At 41.9% G+C, this 17291-nt stretch overlaps 1 protein-coding gene across 2 annotated transcripts in view; it reads right to left on the reverse strand.

Moving 5' to 3' along the window:
- Window positions 1-1378: 1378 nt before the first annotated feature.
- cdk19 (cyclin dependent kinase 19) overlaps window positions 1379-17291 on the reverse strand; it is a 60848-nt gene continuing 44935 nt past the window's right edge. Inside the window, exons 6-13 of one of the 2 annotated variants that reach the window (XM_069656668.1) lie at window positions 15574-15705; window positions 13227-13370; window positions 11101-11170; window positions 10901-10973; window positions 8766-8863; window positions 8447-8525; window positions 5490-5735; window positions 1379-1778 (exon numbers count right to left, since the gene is read on the reverse strand). In XM_069656668.1, the coding sequence (XP_069512769.1) occupies window positions 1653-1778; window positions 5490-5735; window positions 8447-8525; window positions 8766-8863; window positions 10901-10973; window positions 11101-11170; window positions 13227-13370; window positions 15574-15705 (968 nt within the window). In that variant the 3' untranslated portion in view covers window positions 1379-1652. The remainder of the gene's footprint in view (window positions 1779-5489; window positions 5736-8446; window positions 8526-8765; window positions 8864-10900; window positions 10974-11100; window positions 11171-13226; window positions 13371-15573; window positions 15706-17291) is intronic. The other variant, XM_069656676.1, reaches the window with a different exon arrangement.

Genomic DNA, 17291 nt, shown 5'->3' on the forward strand with positions numbered 1-17291 from the left:
TTAAGGCTAGGTTAACAGAAAATGTCAAATAACTTTTAGGTTGCAGTATTGCCCTATAATTTAAAGGTGTCCCCAAGACCTAAAGCCAGCTGACAAGAATGCATATGTGTGTTTGTAGGTAGTATATTTACGTCTATTTCTCTTACTGTCAATGTACTCGATTAATACACTACTTATACTTACTATAAATAAATGTAGCTGGAGTTGTTCTCATGGATCGACTCATAAAACAGACGTACTTGATTATACTTACAACAATTCAGATATAATAAGGTCAAATTAGACTTGTGGTCGGGGGAATGAAGATAAAGATGGACGTTTACATCACACTTAGGTTAATTTCTGCTGCTCTTGTTTAGTCGGGATGTATTAAAGAACGCACCGTGTGTCCTTGAATGTGGCTCAGTCCCTACAGGAACGCCTGCTCAGTGTTAGAGGGTCGGAGTGGAAGAGGACGAGCGTTCAGACACCTGAACATTTGTTCCAGCTCTTTGCAGATGGGTTCAGCGGTCAGTGCAGGTCTAGTCAGTAAAAAGATAAACATGCATAAAAAAACATACTGTACACACACACACACACACACACACACACTCTCACACACACACACACTCTCAGGGCAACAATGATAACATTAAAACCTTAAAAAAACAATCTGACATCAGGCAGTAACAGTCTCAAGAAGCATGTGGAGGGGGGGCGTATTGTTAGCTGCCCTGTACGTTTATGCGCACGCTCGTGTTCAGAAACCTTAAAAGTCTTGGGTGTCCACGATAAGACGGGTGTCGGAGCAGAGCGTCCACCAGCAGTTCCTGACAAGGAAACACTCCGGAGCTGCCGGCCACAGAACGCTGTCGTCGTCTTTGTCAGAGGAAAAGAAGCTCGGCTGTCGAATGTTTCTTATCTCTAAAAGTAGCGGAGTGATCAGAATATGCAGAACGTGGAGCCGTAAAAAGACTTTTCTTACCGTCTAAATCCAAATCTAGATAAAGAGAGGTCTAAATATAGAAATCCTACAATAAGAAGATTGAGTTAAATTGCGCATTGAATATTTCCCTGCATCTGCATCAGCTGTAGAGCCGATTTTTTCTTTATAGAAATATGTGACTGTTGTTTGTTCTGAAAAGGAGACTTTTCTTTTGATTATCTAAAGGTGACGTTACACTAACGATGACAGTAAAGGGCTTTTCCTCCTGTTTTTCATTTCATCCGATCGCTTCAGTATGTAACAATATTTACAATGACATCAACTATCAAGGTAAACTTGAAAACTCTAGCAAATAAGAGAAAAATCAAATAGAAAAAGGTGCTATATAATGTACATATATGAACACAGCTGCGATTCTTCCTGCTGAGGATCGTTGTGTCTGTAAGTGCCATGGTTCTGTGAGAGGGAGGCCTTCACATCTATCTTACAATGTTCTCAGTTTGTCACCAGCCAAACGAGCCACAACTTCTCGTTTACATTTTTTGGTTCCTATGTGTGTTTGCCTTCATGTTCCTGCGCCGGCGAAGGTCGTCAGGAAGGAGGTCAAAGGTGAGGGAGAGGTGAGGAGGAGGATGGTTGAGTTGGAATGATGTAATGCTCCGGGCGGGGGAGGCTGCTGAGGGAGGAGGAGCCGCCTCCTCTGCTGGTCCAGGAGTGATAGGGAGCCTCAGTAACGGTGGGTCTGGTGGGAGTACTGGGAGCTCTGCTGGGATGACGACGAGTATCCCATGGTGCTCTGGGGCTGAGTGGAACCTTGGACGTTGCTTTGGTAACCAAGGCGAGGGCCGGAGTGCTGATGGAAAGACAGAGGGGAGGGGTGGAGAGAAAACACAGCAGTCAGCAGTGATGCTACTTTTAGCATCTGAATACCTTTTCCTCCTGATTGCATCATGGGAAAGAAGTAGGATCCAATATTTTTCAAGCTTGACCTGTAGACTAAAGGTAGATTTATAATAATGCCTTAGTTAGCGAAAGTTATCAGCTAACACTAGCCATGCTTGGTTAGCAAAGTGCATCTGTAATTCTCAGTGACTGCGGTATTAACTGGGATGCTAATTTTGGCTACTTAATGGCTTAACTTAATGTAGCTACATGAGTTTAACTCACAGTGCATTTTAGTGCAACAGGAGCTGAACCGAACATCTTTCAGGTCGCCATGTTTGCAACTTGTCAATCACAAGGTAGCCACGCACTAAAGCCCACCCAACTTAATGGTCTAGTTTAATCTTAGGGGATCTAGAATTTACAAATTATAGTTCTGACATTTCACACCCAGAGACTTCATAGGGGAAAATAAGTGCCTCCTCCTAAGTGTTTCTACCATAGACTGTGTAAAAAGATGGACGACATGACAGCTCCCTAGAAGTGCAACCCTCTCTATCGCCCCCTGCTGCCTGGCTGCAGTATAGGTCATAAAGCCCGCCTCCTCCATGTTAACAGATGGGACATGAGTCAAACTATAAAATCTAAATACACGTCAAATACATTTTTCTCAAACATGATTTCTGTCATTATAGTTAGTTCTTATCATGCTGATTTATGTCCAAGTGTTCATTTTTCTGACAAGATTACTTTTACATGATTGACAGCTCCGTTGACAAATGGGGCTCCTGCAGCGTTCTGTTCCTGATTAGCAGAGTAGAGGAGGAACAGGAGAGGAGACGTAACTAACACTAACACTACAGTCAGTGAACTTTCCATAAGCGTGAATATCTGCTTCAGACCGACACAAGAAGCTGTTCTGCTGTTAAACACGCCGGCGTGCGGGATCTTCGATGTTTTTTCGGTAAGTCAAGTGTGTGTTTTGGTTAGAGGAAGTGGCTACGGCGGCTCCACCAGCTGATCTCTACTGCGCAGTCTCTGGCTCTGAATGACGTCACCATCGCAAGATTGCAGTGCCTATCACGGGGCTATTTTGGCATCAATTCCGTACAATGAGAGCAGATGGAGACGCGTCATCCATCATTATATACATTTAGTGGCTTCTACACATTATGACTACAGTAGCTGCACAGATACCCTGTGGGGGCAACATAAGCTGTGATTGGTCTAAAATGTCCTTCAATAATTTAGTTTACCAAATGTCAAAAGACATTTATTTATAAGAAGCTTGTAGTGTACAGTTTTGTCTTCAGTTGATCAGCTGCAGAAAAACAAAAACTGGAGTAATGTTGTTCCTTTTATTGAAGACAATCTGTGTGGTTCTGTCTTTGCATCCTCTAAGAGAGGCACACAAACTTTATCATTTGATATTTTATTTTAAAGCATTAAAATCAGGAAATCGTGTGTTTTTGATTTGTTAAAATGGGATAGTCAGCCATTAACTCGTCATGATTAGTGTAACTGAGCCTACTAATACTCAATTTGTCAAGTCAGTCTTCACTCCATCTCTGTCTCTAAGACTACAGAACAAACAGAGTCTACGTTCAAACTGGGCTATGGAGTTTAAAAGAGGTGGTGGGTTATCTGGTGTTTGACCTGTGGTAGAAGTCATGATCTATCAGTCTATTTGTTCACTTTTCACAGTCACGTCACTCTGAATCACTACAATACTCAATAAAAGGATGAAACATCTTGGCCCGCAAAAGGGAAGACTTAACGCACTCCATGGTAAAGCTGGATAACTGAACTCTGAGCCATAGTCAGCGGAAGAAGCTGGCTGTGAGGACCTCAGCTGAACTGATTACTTGTCTGCTCAGTCCTGGTCACATGTGCAGCACTGCCTCTGTTTATGTGAATGATTGGAGAGTGGTGCATGGTGGGATACCCTGCAGAGCAGGGATCAATGAGGGGAAAAGTGGGACGCTGACAGTGACGGCTCAGTCAGACAGCTAGCCACACTGCTGGTGAGTCAGTCCACTCCACTGGTTTATTTATACATCTGCTGAGGCCTGACAGCGACCAGCTGTCTCACATGCAGCCTCAGCCACGGCTATATATATCTGTATGTGATACGTGAGCCTGATAGTGTCGCCCCCATGTGGCCCGGCCCTCACAGCACACTCACACAGAGGCAGGAGAGGTCACAGTGAGTCACCTCTATCACACTGGGCTCTGTGCAGCAGCGCACCCATTGACACACGCTCTCCCTGCCCAGCCTTATTTCATCACTCCCCCCCTCACACACCTCGCCCTCTCTGGCCCTGTGATAACACGCCTCCTGAAAAAGATACGGCAGATGCCAGAGTAGGAAGCCAACGCTCACAGGCTCCACAGTGATTTGCTATCAGCTCTGTGTGCAGGGACATGTGGAATGTACAGTCTTTATCAGTGAGCCAACAGACTGTTGTTGTTTATTATAGTGCTGGCCTTACATCAAAACACTTTTCACTGTAGCAGAGCATCGCCATTTTACATTATTAGAGTGAAATCATGAGAGTTTGCTGTGCTTGTGGAGCACTCAGGGTCCTTTTCTTATCTTTACTTTCATGAGTCCTACATGTTTTGTATAACTGAGATTATTTAGAATTTGCTAATGAAAATAAGAGTCCTCACTGAATGTGACATGATTTTTGAATATACAGAAATGGGTACCTTGAAACAGACATTTAGCAGTCACTATCTTGTGCAAAGGGAGTCCGTGCAAACATTTAGTAGGATATCATACAGGCCGTTGTATGAGATACGTTTCACTGGGTCACATTAATCTACACTGTGTGTGTTCATGCAAACAAAGGAACATGTCACCCAGTGCTACAGTGTGACCTTTGTGTTTTTAGCAGGTTGTAACGCTCTGTGGCATCACACTTGTTGTTAGATACATTCATTAGGGGTGCACGATATTGGTTGATTTTTTTTTGCCGATATCCGATATTTCCCAACCCTTTTTGTTGATTGCCGATTTCGATACCGATATATTAGATACATGTTTTTTTCCCACCTCATTGCAGAGAACATCAAGTCTCCTCTGTAGTGGAATTGATATCATACCTACTCTAATTGTAGTGGCCCACTGGCGGATGCAGAAATAACATAATACAGTGCTTTTTAAAATGTACACATTCACTGGGCAATATATGAAAAGTACTTAAACTTAGGTTATGTAAGAAATGACATATTTATTTGTATGTAACATTTTCTTTCCAATAAAACTGTAATATTCATACGACTTAGACAGTGTTAGATGATGACATTTGCCCCCCCCAGCATGACCGATGCTGAGCAACCATTGCAAATAGCAACCTTGCTGTCCTTTTAGTAAACTCTGAAAAACTTGCACCCTTCTTCACACTTGACAGAAAAGGCGTGTTGCAGGCAGTGCACGCGCACACTCGCATTGAGTTAATGTAGCATTACGTCAAGCTTTTTTAGGGAACCATTGAGCATTTAGGCAGAATTAAAGCGTTGTTCTGTCAACTGATATGTCATTTTCAAGCCATGATCTGATCAATAACATGTCGCTAATGTTGTGCATCCCTAACATCATTATTTGTTTTGGTGTTTTCATGGGCTTTGTTAGTTACATTAACAAAAACACACAGTCAGTCAAGAACAACCCACTGACCTGGTACTCTGACTGTAGCACCCCAGTGCCTGAGGAGGCCCCAGAGGGCCCGATCCGAGGTTTCTTGTTGGGGGGGCCCTGGTCCTGGCCGTGTTGCAAACCCCCGCCGGCGCCCCCCCCTGTAGCTCCGGCGGTGCCGTTGGTTTGGGCCGAGCTCTGCTGAGCGGGGGCCTGCTGGGCCGCTGCCTGCTGCTGGTTCTGGGCCTGAGTCTGGCCGGTCGTCTGCTGGTGCTGCTGGGTCTGGTTCTGCTGAAGGACAAGTGGGGCAACAAACAAAAGCTTAGCAAAGGTGATTAAGAGTCTGGCTGTGGGGAGCGCAGAAAATCTAATCTGATTAGTGCAACCCAGAAATGAAGTCTGTGTGAAATCATTTGAGTCAGTCGCTTGAAATCGTCTTTTTGTTCTAAAGTCACAGTCACTCACAAAACATCATTATTTTCTATTAAATGAACATAAAGTGACTTAACAGATAATACAGAAACATTTAGTAACTCACCTTTTTGTATACGTTAAGAATATTAACGGCTCTTGTCTGTTCGTGTGTGTGTGTGTGTGTGTGTGTGTGTGTTGCAGCTGAAGCGGTCACGCTGCAGAATTTGTTGCCCAGAGATGTTTTTCAGGAATCAGCGTTACTCGCTCAGCTCCTGAAGCTCTCCATGTGACGGAGCCATCAGAGGACAGCAGACTCTCCCTACATCTGGCTGTTACTCAATCTGGTTCATCTGATTGAATCATAAAAATGATCAAACCAATCTTTTAATGTGACCTCAACCAGAGTCAAGAGAACATAAGAAACAACAGTAGGTGGGTTATTTAGTCAAAATGTACCTGGTTTGCTGTGGTTCAAAATATAACACAAACATTTTGGTGTAAATAATTTGGTTGGAATAATTGTGTCCTATTTTTTTGTTGTTTTCTGATGAATATAAGAGCACAAAGAAGCCAAACAAGATCTTAAAAGGAATTCTGGTATTTTAAAAACTGGCTACATACATGTTTGGAGTTGCTCCAGCAGGTAACTTGAGCTGGCAGCAGGAAGGGCTGCAATGGCTGCAACATAATCCCTGCAGGCAAATGCTCCTGATCAAAGTACAACCACTAAGAGTGCTTGTTTTTGCCACTGACCGCCACAGGTAGGCATTCAAAAGTGTCTAACACCATTATGGAAACATTCCCAACAGAGACGGACCTTTTTGTTTATGAGTAAACAGTTTGTTTGTTTTTAAAGCTATACCAGACGTTACATCGCTAACTTTACAACCACCAGACTCCACTGACAAACACAGCAGTTTAAGCTTGAAGAACACAGTTACTTGTCTACTGGTGCCTTGGCTGAATGGTTGTTTGTATTCTTGTATAACTTTGGTGTAGCTCTGATCCAACACAACACAATAACACTAACAACTCACAGATCGAGGTGGCAGTAGACCTCCTGAGTTCTGCGAGATAGAATTACTGTTTTTGTCAGTGGAGAGAGCGTTTTAACGGATGTTTCTAGAGACGGCATGAACGATGGCCATGGCTGCGGTAGTTGTTCTTCCTCCTTCAGTCAGCTTGCTTCCCCATTGGATATTGTTTCTTTCCACGTGCATACTCGGCTGTCCTCGGGGTTCCCCCCACACTGCAGGATATCAGATCGTGAATTTCGAATGTTATGTTTAAAGTAATTAAATCTGTATTTACGAGAGCACTCTTCCCAATTTAATCAGTCGTCTACGGCTGGCTCCCTTTGTCACGGTTCTAACTCTTCATTTTCCTCGCTTTTATTTGTAAACTGTTTGTCTCATCTGAGCGACAAGTTTTTTTTTTTTTTCATTGGATTCTCACTTATTTTAGAAGTTGTATCTGTAGTCATCCATCTTTTCTTTCTTTGTTCAGCCATAGAACATTACCGTTTCCTCGCAATGCTTACAGAAACCGGAAATGCAGCCGCTTAGCTCCGCCTACCCTCTCTGGCAGACCAACCACAAACACCCAGTCTGTAATAATACTATATACTGCAAATGCAAAGGCTTTCATCAGTGGGCCATAGGCTCAATCACCATTGTCTTAGCTCATTCGGTGATAGATAGAGACTTAACAGACATTTATTTACATGAAAAAGTCGGAGATTGTTACTTTAATATCTGAAATCGGTGTGGCCACAACATTCTTCTGAGCAGACCGGGGGAAGTAAAATCACTCTTAACATCCCTCACACCTCAGGAACATCTGGAGAGATCGTCTTTAGAACCATCAAAAAATCGGCCCCATTATCTTGTAGTGTGTACCCTGCTTTAGTGGACATATTTTGATTGTTGCATTGTTCCTGAAAGATTACTTTGCTGCCAGTTACATGTTGGACGGTACTTTGGGAGTTTTCTTTCTGTGTAGGTTGTTGAGGACACAATCAAATCAAAATAGACAGGTGTGAAGCAAACACACTCAGATCAGGTGTTGCTTTCTACACAGCAGCTGCTAATGTGATCCAGGAACTCGGGATTCTCAGAAGCCACGAGGAGGAATGTATCTGCGTCTGTGCTCAGTTCCTGCTCAGATTGCACAGCAGCAGTCGGCTGTTTAACACCAGGCAGCTAACATGGACCTGCTTTGGTAGAGACTTGTCAATACCTTTGTTACGGCAGACAGCGCTGTGAGGATTGTAAAATGGGGTAGTCAGACTGTGCTCTGCTGGAAAGACTATATAATGGTAGCACTTCTCTATCCTCAAAACATTGCTGTCAACATTTTATGTCCAATACTGATACAGTATAGGAGATATCGGCCCATAATATCAGCCAACCAATACATCGCTCAGAAGAATAAGTAGCATTTGAAGCTGAGGTCAGAGGTCAGAGGTTTGTGCTTAAACCTTGGACCCTAAACCTCTGAAAATAATATAATTAACATGTTAAGTGATATTAAATGGTGCATAAAATGATTTCCTCGCTGTGACTTCGGCAGTAGTGGATAATTACCTTTTCTGTTTTCTCCTCCGGCTCGTCTTCATTCAGAAACTCTCGTTTGGGGTACGGGATCTGACACCCAGCAAACACACTAGAGGAAACCACAGAGGAGCAGTGATTTAAATGTTTCAACATACAGTTCAGCTGTGATACTCTACCAACTAAAACACAGCCCCTCCCAACAGAAACACAGGGGAACAGCACAGGAAGGAGGGTTAGAGCACAGAGAGCAAATTCTTCATACTTTAAGGAGTCAAGCTCTGCAGGCCTGTTTTTCTTTTGCTGAATCAAGACAAAGGAAAGCCTCTTGCAAAAGTTTACTAAGGCTCACTCAGTGGTTGGTAACGGGTCCTCCAGGAAGTAGGGATCCTGCAGTGCCTGCTCTGATGTGATTCTTTTGGTGGGGTCCATGGTGAGGAGTTTCTGGAGCTGAAGGCGGAATAGAAAGACAACATGTTACAAAGAAGTAGTGGATAGTTGTGACCCACATCCAGTACATTGGAAATCAAATGGAACAATTTGTGTGAGTTCAGCCTTCAGTGTAGGACTCCTGAACCCTTGTCGGACAAAGCTACTCAAACTTTGAGAACGTCATCAGACAGTGGCCCTCATGCAAGAGCCACTGACATAAACAGATTCATTCTTTAGTGACACAATTTTCTCATGCTGTGAATTTTTCCTTCAGGATGCGCCGCGGATCAGACGTGCTGATCGCAGACAGCACATCTGAGCAGCCTGACTGAATGGACTCCAGAGATAACACCAAAATTAAGTACAATGAAATATGTAAAATAAAAAACAAAGAGAAATCAATTCAAATGAATATTTGGTGATGGCTGTCATGTCTCCTGAGTCTCTCACCAGTTTCCTTTATCAAGATGAAACTTCCTGTAGCTCATTTCCTCTGTTTTACTGTCACACTGTGGCTCTGCTCTGATGACACTTGATTTGCATTTGTATTATTTATATGTTCTTTTAACTCTTTGGTAACCTTTTTTGTGCACGTAGCTGCTCACAGACGGAGCTAACCATCTGTTAGGTTCACCTGATCTCGATAAACTGATATGTGGAGGCAAATTTAGATCATTTCTGAGCTGGAGTGAAAATAGTTGTACAGATTTTGCACTAAAATGACAGACAGATTAGAAAGCTTCTTCCACCATCTTTAGCTCAGACTGTTCTGCAAAGCCGAGCTGCTCCAAGAGCGGCCTACCGTCACCCAGCAGCACTGTGACAGACTGCTGGAGAGCATGCAGAGATGCATGAGAGCTGAGATTAAAGACCAGGTTATTCCACCAGATATTGATCTGTGAACTCTTCCTGAGTTAACCCTCCTGTAACAATTTCATAACATAATCATAAATCGCCTCAAGGTCTTATGATATCCTCCACACTAGACATCTGAACATATAAAATTGCTGATCACCACTTTCATTGATATTTCAGTATTCAGTCCACGTTGTAACACCTGTGGTGTTCCCGGTCAGAAATGACCGCTGTATAGGAAATGAATGTGTAACACTAGATTATGCTCCTCCATCAGATAGGAAACATCCCCATTCACTACCCCCCCACATGAAGCACACATCTCAGACTGAACAACTGAACCGATCTTGTGAACCAGATGAAGAGGAGATTGAATTCGAAGCAGAGATAGAGGAGGAGGTCTCAGACGTGGAAAACATTTTCAATGTCTATTCTTTGTATATTCACTGCAGTTATTCATGTTAACCACTAGTCTGAGACATTGTTTACAGCTTAAAAAGGTTTTTGGTGAGGATTAACGGTTTTTGTGTTAATGTGAGAGGAGTTAAAACAGACCTAAAAATAGAAGAACCAGAGAAAAACAGATTTCCAATGGGATACAGTGAAATAAAACAATAGAAAGCTTGTCCGAGTTAACACAGCTCCATCACATTTAAACATAAAAACAGACACATACAAATACAATAATGTCTGAATAATCTGTTGGATTTGCATCTCTTTTAAAATGATGTAGGCTTTACACTAGTGTTAACTAAAGGCAACTATTGCCGCTATCTGCCTGTGTAGACCGTCAAAAAGCAACACGAGGGACTAAACACAGGAGAAACACTGTGACGCGCTGTGAAAACAAAGCAAAATCCAACATGACTCATCATTTAATCTTTTACCAACTGATGCTTGTGTAACAAATCTAACCTGTATTATAACCACATTACTTTTAGTTTAAAATCTGGACAAAGTTTTGTTATAATGCGAAGAATAACTCTGGACAAATGTGACAGTGTTCCAACAGGTGTGATTAAAAATCTTTTACTTTAATGTTTACTCTCTAAATGATGACACATCTCTGAAGGCTGTTAGTCAGAAAGCTGCTCAACACAACATGCACATTTCCATAGCACCATACAAGACATTGTACAACATACAAGTTTATACATGCAGATGATCTCATACTGTGTGTGTGTTTGTGTGTGTACCTACCAAGAGAAACACTTTGCTGTCTGGTTTGACTTTATGCTTCTCCATGTATTTGATTAAGCTGCTGTTTGCATACCTGTGAGATGAGAAACACAACAACACACTAAACAATGTAGTATAAAAACATATCAGATATCATCAACATGTTGTGTAATCGTCTGTGAGTCTCTGATCGAGGTCAGATCATCACAGCATCCGCTCACGTTGTCCTCCTGAAGTCTTTCTGCAGGGTTGGGTACTCGGGCATCTTCCTGATGTCCTCCCAGTCCTTATCTGTGGAACAGAGAAGATCACAACCAACGTCACACTTTTAGAAACACACAACAACTTTATGAAGTGTGTCTATGACAGTCACTGTTTTCACTTTTAGGGAATTTAAAAAATAAAACACAAAGATTATTCTAACCCCCTTTGTGTCCTGTAAGAACGGGACAAAATAACAAATCCTAACTGAAACAATCTCGCTAAGGGCTCACACGATTTCAACCCAGGGTTTCCTGATCTAACCATGAGCACAATCACATTATAGTAGCCGTGTTTCGCAACACAGACACGACTACTCGCAGCAGAGCGATGTAATTTAACAAACTGAGGGCAAACTATAATATCAGAGAAATACCTGAAAGCTAAGCACAGACATCTTGCAAAAAGAGTCGCTGATTGTGTAAATATGTACGTTAAATCTTGACACTGCTCCAGCATTGAGCATGATTACATCTGACAATAACTACATCCAGTTATTCCATTTAATTCATGTGTTGCTCAGATGTTTTCTTAACGCCTGTATGACAGGGTAAACGGCCAGTCCTTCATTTTCAATGAGAGGTTAGCGAGCAGGTAGAGAGGCGTGGGCAATCTGACAGGCGGAGTGACAAGCGGGCACAATCCAGTGAAATTGTCGCAGCAGTGCTCATCTCACGCACACGACCGCCCGCTGCCAGAGTTGAAAATTCTTGCACTTTTTTCTACTTGACTTGAGCAGTAACCACAAAACTCACAAAGGATGAGAGACTGATCCTTTCTGGATGCCAGTTCCTGCAGATATATAACCACTTTGTAAACAGTTACCGGGACAGAAGCAGGAGGGCTTTGCATGGCAGAGCATCGGCGCAAGACTGGATGCATCAGGTAATGTAACGCCAGCTTTAACTTAAGCCAGGCTTGTTACGTTGTTGGTAACGGTTAAGTTACAACAATGCTAATTTAGCTGGTTGTTATAGCCTATAGAGAAAGTACTGTTGTACTGGCAGGGATACAGTAGTGCTCAGAAGCCGTTTCCATGGTTACCATACAGGAGCGCCTGGCGTTTACTCGCAGAGCGCTTGTGTGCCTGTCAATTCACATGAGGAGCGCAGTGTCAAATAGTCTTGGGACCATATACAACTTAAATAGAAAGTGGTTGGTAGGCTTGGTTTCATGTCTTTTTGTTTGTTTTTAAATGTATTTTTTTGGGGCCTTTTTGCCTTTTTTCACAGAGGACAGTGAATAGTGTCAGAAATGGGGGAAGAGAGAGTGGGGATGACACGCAGCAAAGGGCAGAGGGTGGGAGTCGAATTCTGTAAAGGGGACACACGATTTAAGCCAAACCAGCGCCCCTTGATTACATATCTTACAACGAGTACACTGAGTACAAGAATGTAGTGCCTCAATCCGGCTCTGGTGTAGGATGATATATGTAAAAAACAATGATCGAAGACAAAGGCCTTTTCTGCTCTTGAACTCTTTTGCCTGTCCTCTTAATTATACTCACTACACTATGTCAGGACAATGATGAAGGTAGTAAAGAAACAGCAGCGATAAAGATGCACTCGCTGATGTTTTTACAATGTTTATTTCCTAGATTATGAAGGAGCCTTGTGGATCTCTTGAACGCTTCATGGTCGTGCATGAGGACATAGATTTATGCAGGTGATCCTACACACATAAACACATGGTTTCACTCTGTTTCTGACTGACAAGTGGTCGTAAAGGCGCAGCTGAAAGTCTGCTGCAACGTGCCCAAAAATGACCTATAGCAAGTAAACACATGTAAATGGATGTAAATCATGTCGGCTCAGAAATGTAAAAACAGCTGTGCAAATGTTTTAAGAGTTAGAAAATGTACTCAACATGTTTGTTAGACCTGTAGGATACACACCTCTGTACACACACTCTGTTTATTTCCAACAAACTCCACAGGGCACTGTGACGGTCATGACTGTACGGACAACATCCTCACTCATGTTCAAGATAAGTCAGAATCAGGAGTCTAACGCAGGCTGTGCTCTTGTGTGTGTGTGTGTGTGTGTGTGTGTGTGTGTGTGTGTGTGTGTGTGTATCGTGTGCAGACCTGCAGGGAAACCCATGACGCTGAATATCCTGTCCAGCTGGTCGTGATGGAAGGGGTTACTGGTCTTGATGTCTTCCTGGCGACAGTGAAAGATGGGCTCGGACGTTAGCAGCTCCGCAAAGATGCAACCAATTGCCCAAATATCTGGTGCATGTACACACACACAAACACACACACAACGACACACACAAACACACACACACAGACGCCACTTAGTCTGAGTGTTTCTGAGGTACATTAGCTGCAGAGAACAGTCTTTTAGCTTTGTACTTTTATTACCTGCATGCATGACAGTAAGGAGCAGATTGAACCCAAATGATTCTGCTTTACAACAAGCATTAGTGGAATGGGAATTCTGCTGATTTTTAAACTTGGCCCCATTTGCAAAAACTTTGAGGTCTAGATGACTTATAGGTACTAAAAGGGTTGGAATAGCTCCGACTGATTCTTCAGCTGGCAGCCACAAAGCCGGCTGACTGTAACTTAATCCCTGTGACCAGAAGGACGTTAAAACTAAAAGTGCTTGTTTTTGACAGACAACCACGTATATATTTAAACTGTAATTCCATATGTCTGACCACATTACAGACAGGACCCCTTTTTTTTGGTAAAGACTAAGAAGCTTATTTTTGATCAGCCGATACATCGCTCTCTTCAAAGCCACCAGACTCCATTGAAAAAAACAGTAAGTTTACCTTGTAAAACACGAGGGGGAGTCGCTGGTCATCAGCTGTCTCCGTCAGGTAGTTTGTGTTTGTCTGTGACTTTTATGTTATAAACCTTTCATTCGGATCCCACACAATATTTGTATGAGACAAATATATAGAATAACAGCAAAAACTAACATGAGACAAGCAACCACCATCTTCTTGAAGGTAAAATGTTTTTGTTCATGGAGTCTTGTGCTGTTTCTGGTTATTCAAAAACATCCTAATTGTAACAAAAAGCTCTCTCTGTAGGAATCCTTTCCTTAATGAGACTTTGAATAACACTTAACAAAAACAAGCACTTTTAATGGACATACTTTGGGTACGTGTCCCTAGGGATGACATTGCACCCATTAAAGCCGGTGCTGCTGGCGGAAGCAATCCATCAAATCAATCAGTCAAATTGTATTCGTTTAAGGCCAAATCAAAACCAACGTTATCTCAAGGCACTTTACAAAAAGAGCAGGTCCAGACCGACTTTATGTTATTTAAAGAGAGGCCCAACATGAATCACCATGAGTAGCACTTAGCAACATTCGACACACTGGCAAGGAAAAACTTCCTTTAACAGGCAGAAACCTCGAGCAGAACCAGACTCATGTTGAACAGCCATCTGCCTCGACTGGATGGGCCGAACATGGGATAGAAGGAGATGCAGGAGAGAGACAGAGAGCAACAACAACATGTGTTCTTTTGATTTTTACACCTTTTAGTCACTTAGACCCCAAAATATGTCAAAACAGGGCCACGGTTTAAAAATACCCAAATAAGTCTTTAAGTTAAACATTTTGGGAGATGTGCTTATCTGCATCAGAAGATTACAGTTAACTTAGTTAACTTAGTTAACTTAACTTAGCATAAAGACTATAAACAGGGTAACAGCTGGTCTGGCTCTGCAAATGGAAACAAAATATCTAAAACTATTAAAAAGTGTTTTGTTTATTTCACTGGTTTTATGTTGAGTGATGTGAAAGCAGCTGTAAAACGGTAAATTCATGTTTTCACACTTTTTTGTAAGGACTACACAAACACGGTGACTCATGTTTCTGGGTTAGCTTTAGCAAAGCTGCTAGGCAGATTCTGAGCTGTTTCCCACTGCTCCTGACTTTATGCTAAGCTAAGCTAACTGACACCCTTAACATGAGAGTGGTTTAAATATTTTCATCTTTTTATCTGGAAAGCAAAATATTTGTTTCCTGAAATATAAAACAATATGTTTAATCACAGGACAGATTTTAAAGAGTGTCTCTGAACTTGCCACACAGAGACCAGAGGCACTTTGTAGGAGCTGACAATAGGAACCGCTCTGAGGACAGACTGACTGTGTTGTCTCATGTTCCAGGAATGATAAATATAGACATGCAGACACACCGGCCTGGTGATGATGGAGACCATGGCTCACATGGGCACTCAGACCTGTCAGCCAGCAATGTTTGTTCTTGTTCACATTGAGAGACCTTGGTGAGGTGACACTCACTGATTTATCATAACATCCACATATTCACTGCTGCTGTGTTCTGCATGTCAAACCGGCTGCAGTTGAGCAACACTCAGAGATAAGAGTCCTGACTTAGTGCAGAGCGCTGTATGTTCACGGCTGTTCTCTCACATACACATCTGTACATGTGACCCCTACTCACCGATAGCTTTGGTGTAGTGCCGGGCCCCCAGCAGCAGCTCGGGGGCCCTGTACCAGAACGTCACCACTACAGGGTCGAGGTCCGCCAGCGGCTTGAGGGGAGAGTTGAAAAGTCTGGCGAAACCCATGTCAGCTACAGGAAGGGTGCAGAGAAGACATACGAGGTTAGCAAACAAAGAATTAATCAGAGAGTGATACGAGAGCGGGGCCAAGGCTGCTGTCAGGGCCTGACGTCTCAGATAGCACCTCAGGCGCGCTAATCTGACAAACACACGGAACAAAGATCCTGCTGGTGTCAGATGCTTTCAGGGCTGAATTATTAAACAAAGCGTAATAACACGGCTGAACCTGAATCACCTTGTTACAGCAGCACAAGGCGTTGATACCTGTACGTACAAACACATCCGTAACCTTTAACACAAGAGAGAAGTAAACATCTGTTCATTCAACTTCCAAAATAAAACTTTATCATGAAGCATTCCAAAGGATACATTTAGGAGAAAAAGTACTTTAATATTTATCAACCCTCTCTTTTACATCTAAGTGTTAGAATGAGCACTCACTTAGGAAAGTTACAACTTCATCTAAAATAAGTCTTTGCTTTTTGTTTTAAGCTTAAAACAGGTGATTTGACTTCTTCTTTTAAAGCTCACTTTTTGGAAAGAAATAGCATGTGAAATAATGTCACATATTATAGTACTAACTTTTTGTTATGAAATAACTTTTCTTAACAGTGTTTCAAAGTAAAATAAAAATAGTAAAACCAGGAAAAGACAAATTAAAGACAGGAAGTAAAACAGCAAATAAAAACTGTATAAAACATAATATGTTATTTTCAGAAGCTTTCACAAAGAGAAATGTTTCACATATTAACTTTGAAACATGACGATATTGCTTATAGCAGCTTTGTTGTTTGTTCTAAAAATAAAAAACAAGTTAGTAAATGTGTTTATATTTTGTTTAACAAATCCAGAAAGCGAGGTCACAAACAGCACGCTGTAGCAGCGTATAAACCCTCAGCCTGAACAACACAGAGAGACTGATGCAGGATGCTGTAGCGCTCGTCTGTCTGCTCTAATGCAGATAGGACTGCAGACAGGCTGAGAGCGTTCTTTGAATTAAACATCATCTTATCTGAATCTTTACTAATAGCTCACTCACTCGATCAAGAAAGCAATAAAGGATCGATTTTAATGATTTAACTTCAACTACAGAGTTTAATAGTGTTTTTCTTTGGCCAAAAATCATGCAGAAAAATAAAACGTACATTTATAAATGGAAGTAATAAAAGTGTATAAGGCCAATAATCTAATCTACTATGGCTGAACAAACAAAGAAAAGATGGATGACTACAGATACAACTTCAACAAGAAGTGAAAATCCAAAGAAAAAGAAACAAACTCGACGCTCAGATGAAGCAAACAGTCTAAAAAGGAAAGCGACCGTCAGCCAGGAAAATCAAGAGTTACAACCGGAGCCAACCGTGGACGTCACACATGCAACACCTTTTGACCCCTGACAAGAAGTATATTCATAGTGATTCATGCAAAAATGTTTAAATACCGATATTCATATAAATCCTTTCATATATTCTCAAATAGCCTACTTTTATGAGTGCAATTATTCTGTGTAAATATCAAACCATTGTAAAAGCTGTAAAAGTTAATAATAATAATTTTTATTTATGACTTTATAAGTCTAATTATCTGATTTTCACAA

Source organism: Semicossyphus pulcher, unplaced genomic scaffold (genome assembly GCF_022749685.1).
Source record: "Semicossyphus pulcher isolate SPU_LCO1_2020_fin unplaced genomic scaffold, fSemPul1.0.p SCAF_11, whole genome shotgun sequence".
NCBI lineage: Eukaryota > Metazoa > Chordata > Actinopteri > Labriformes > Labridae > Semicossyphus > Semicossyphus pulcher.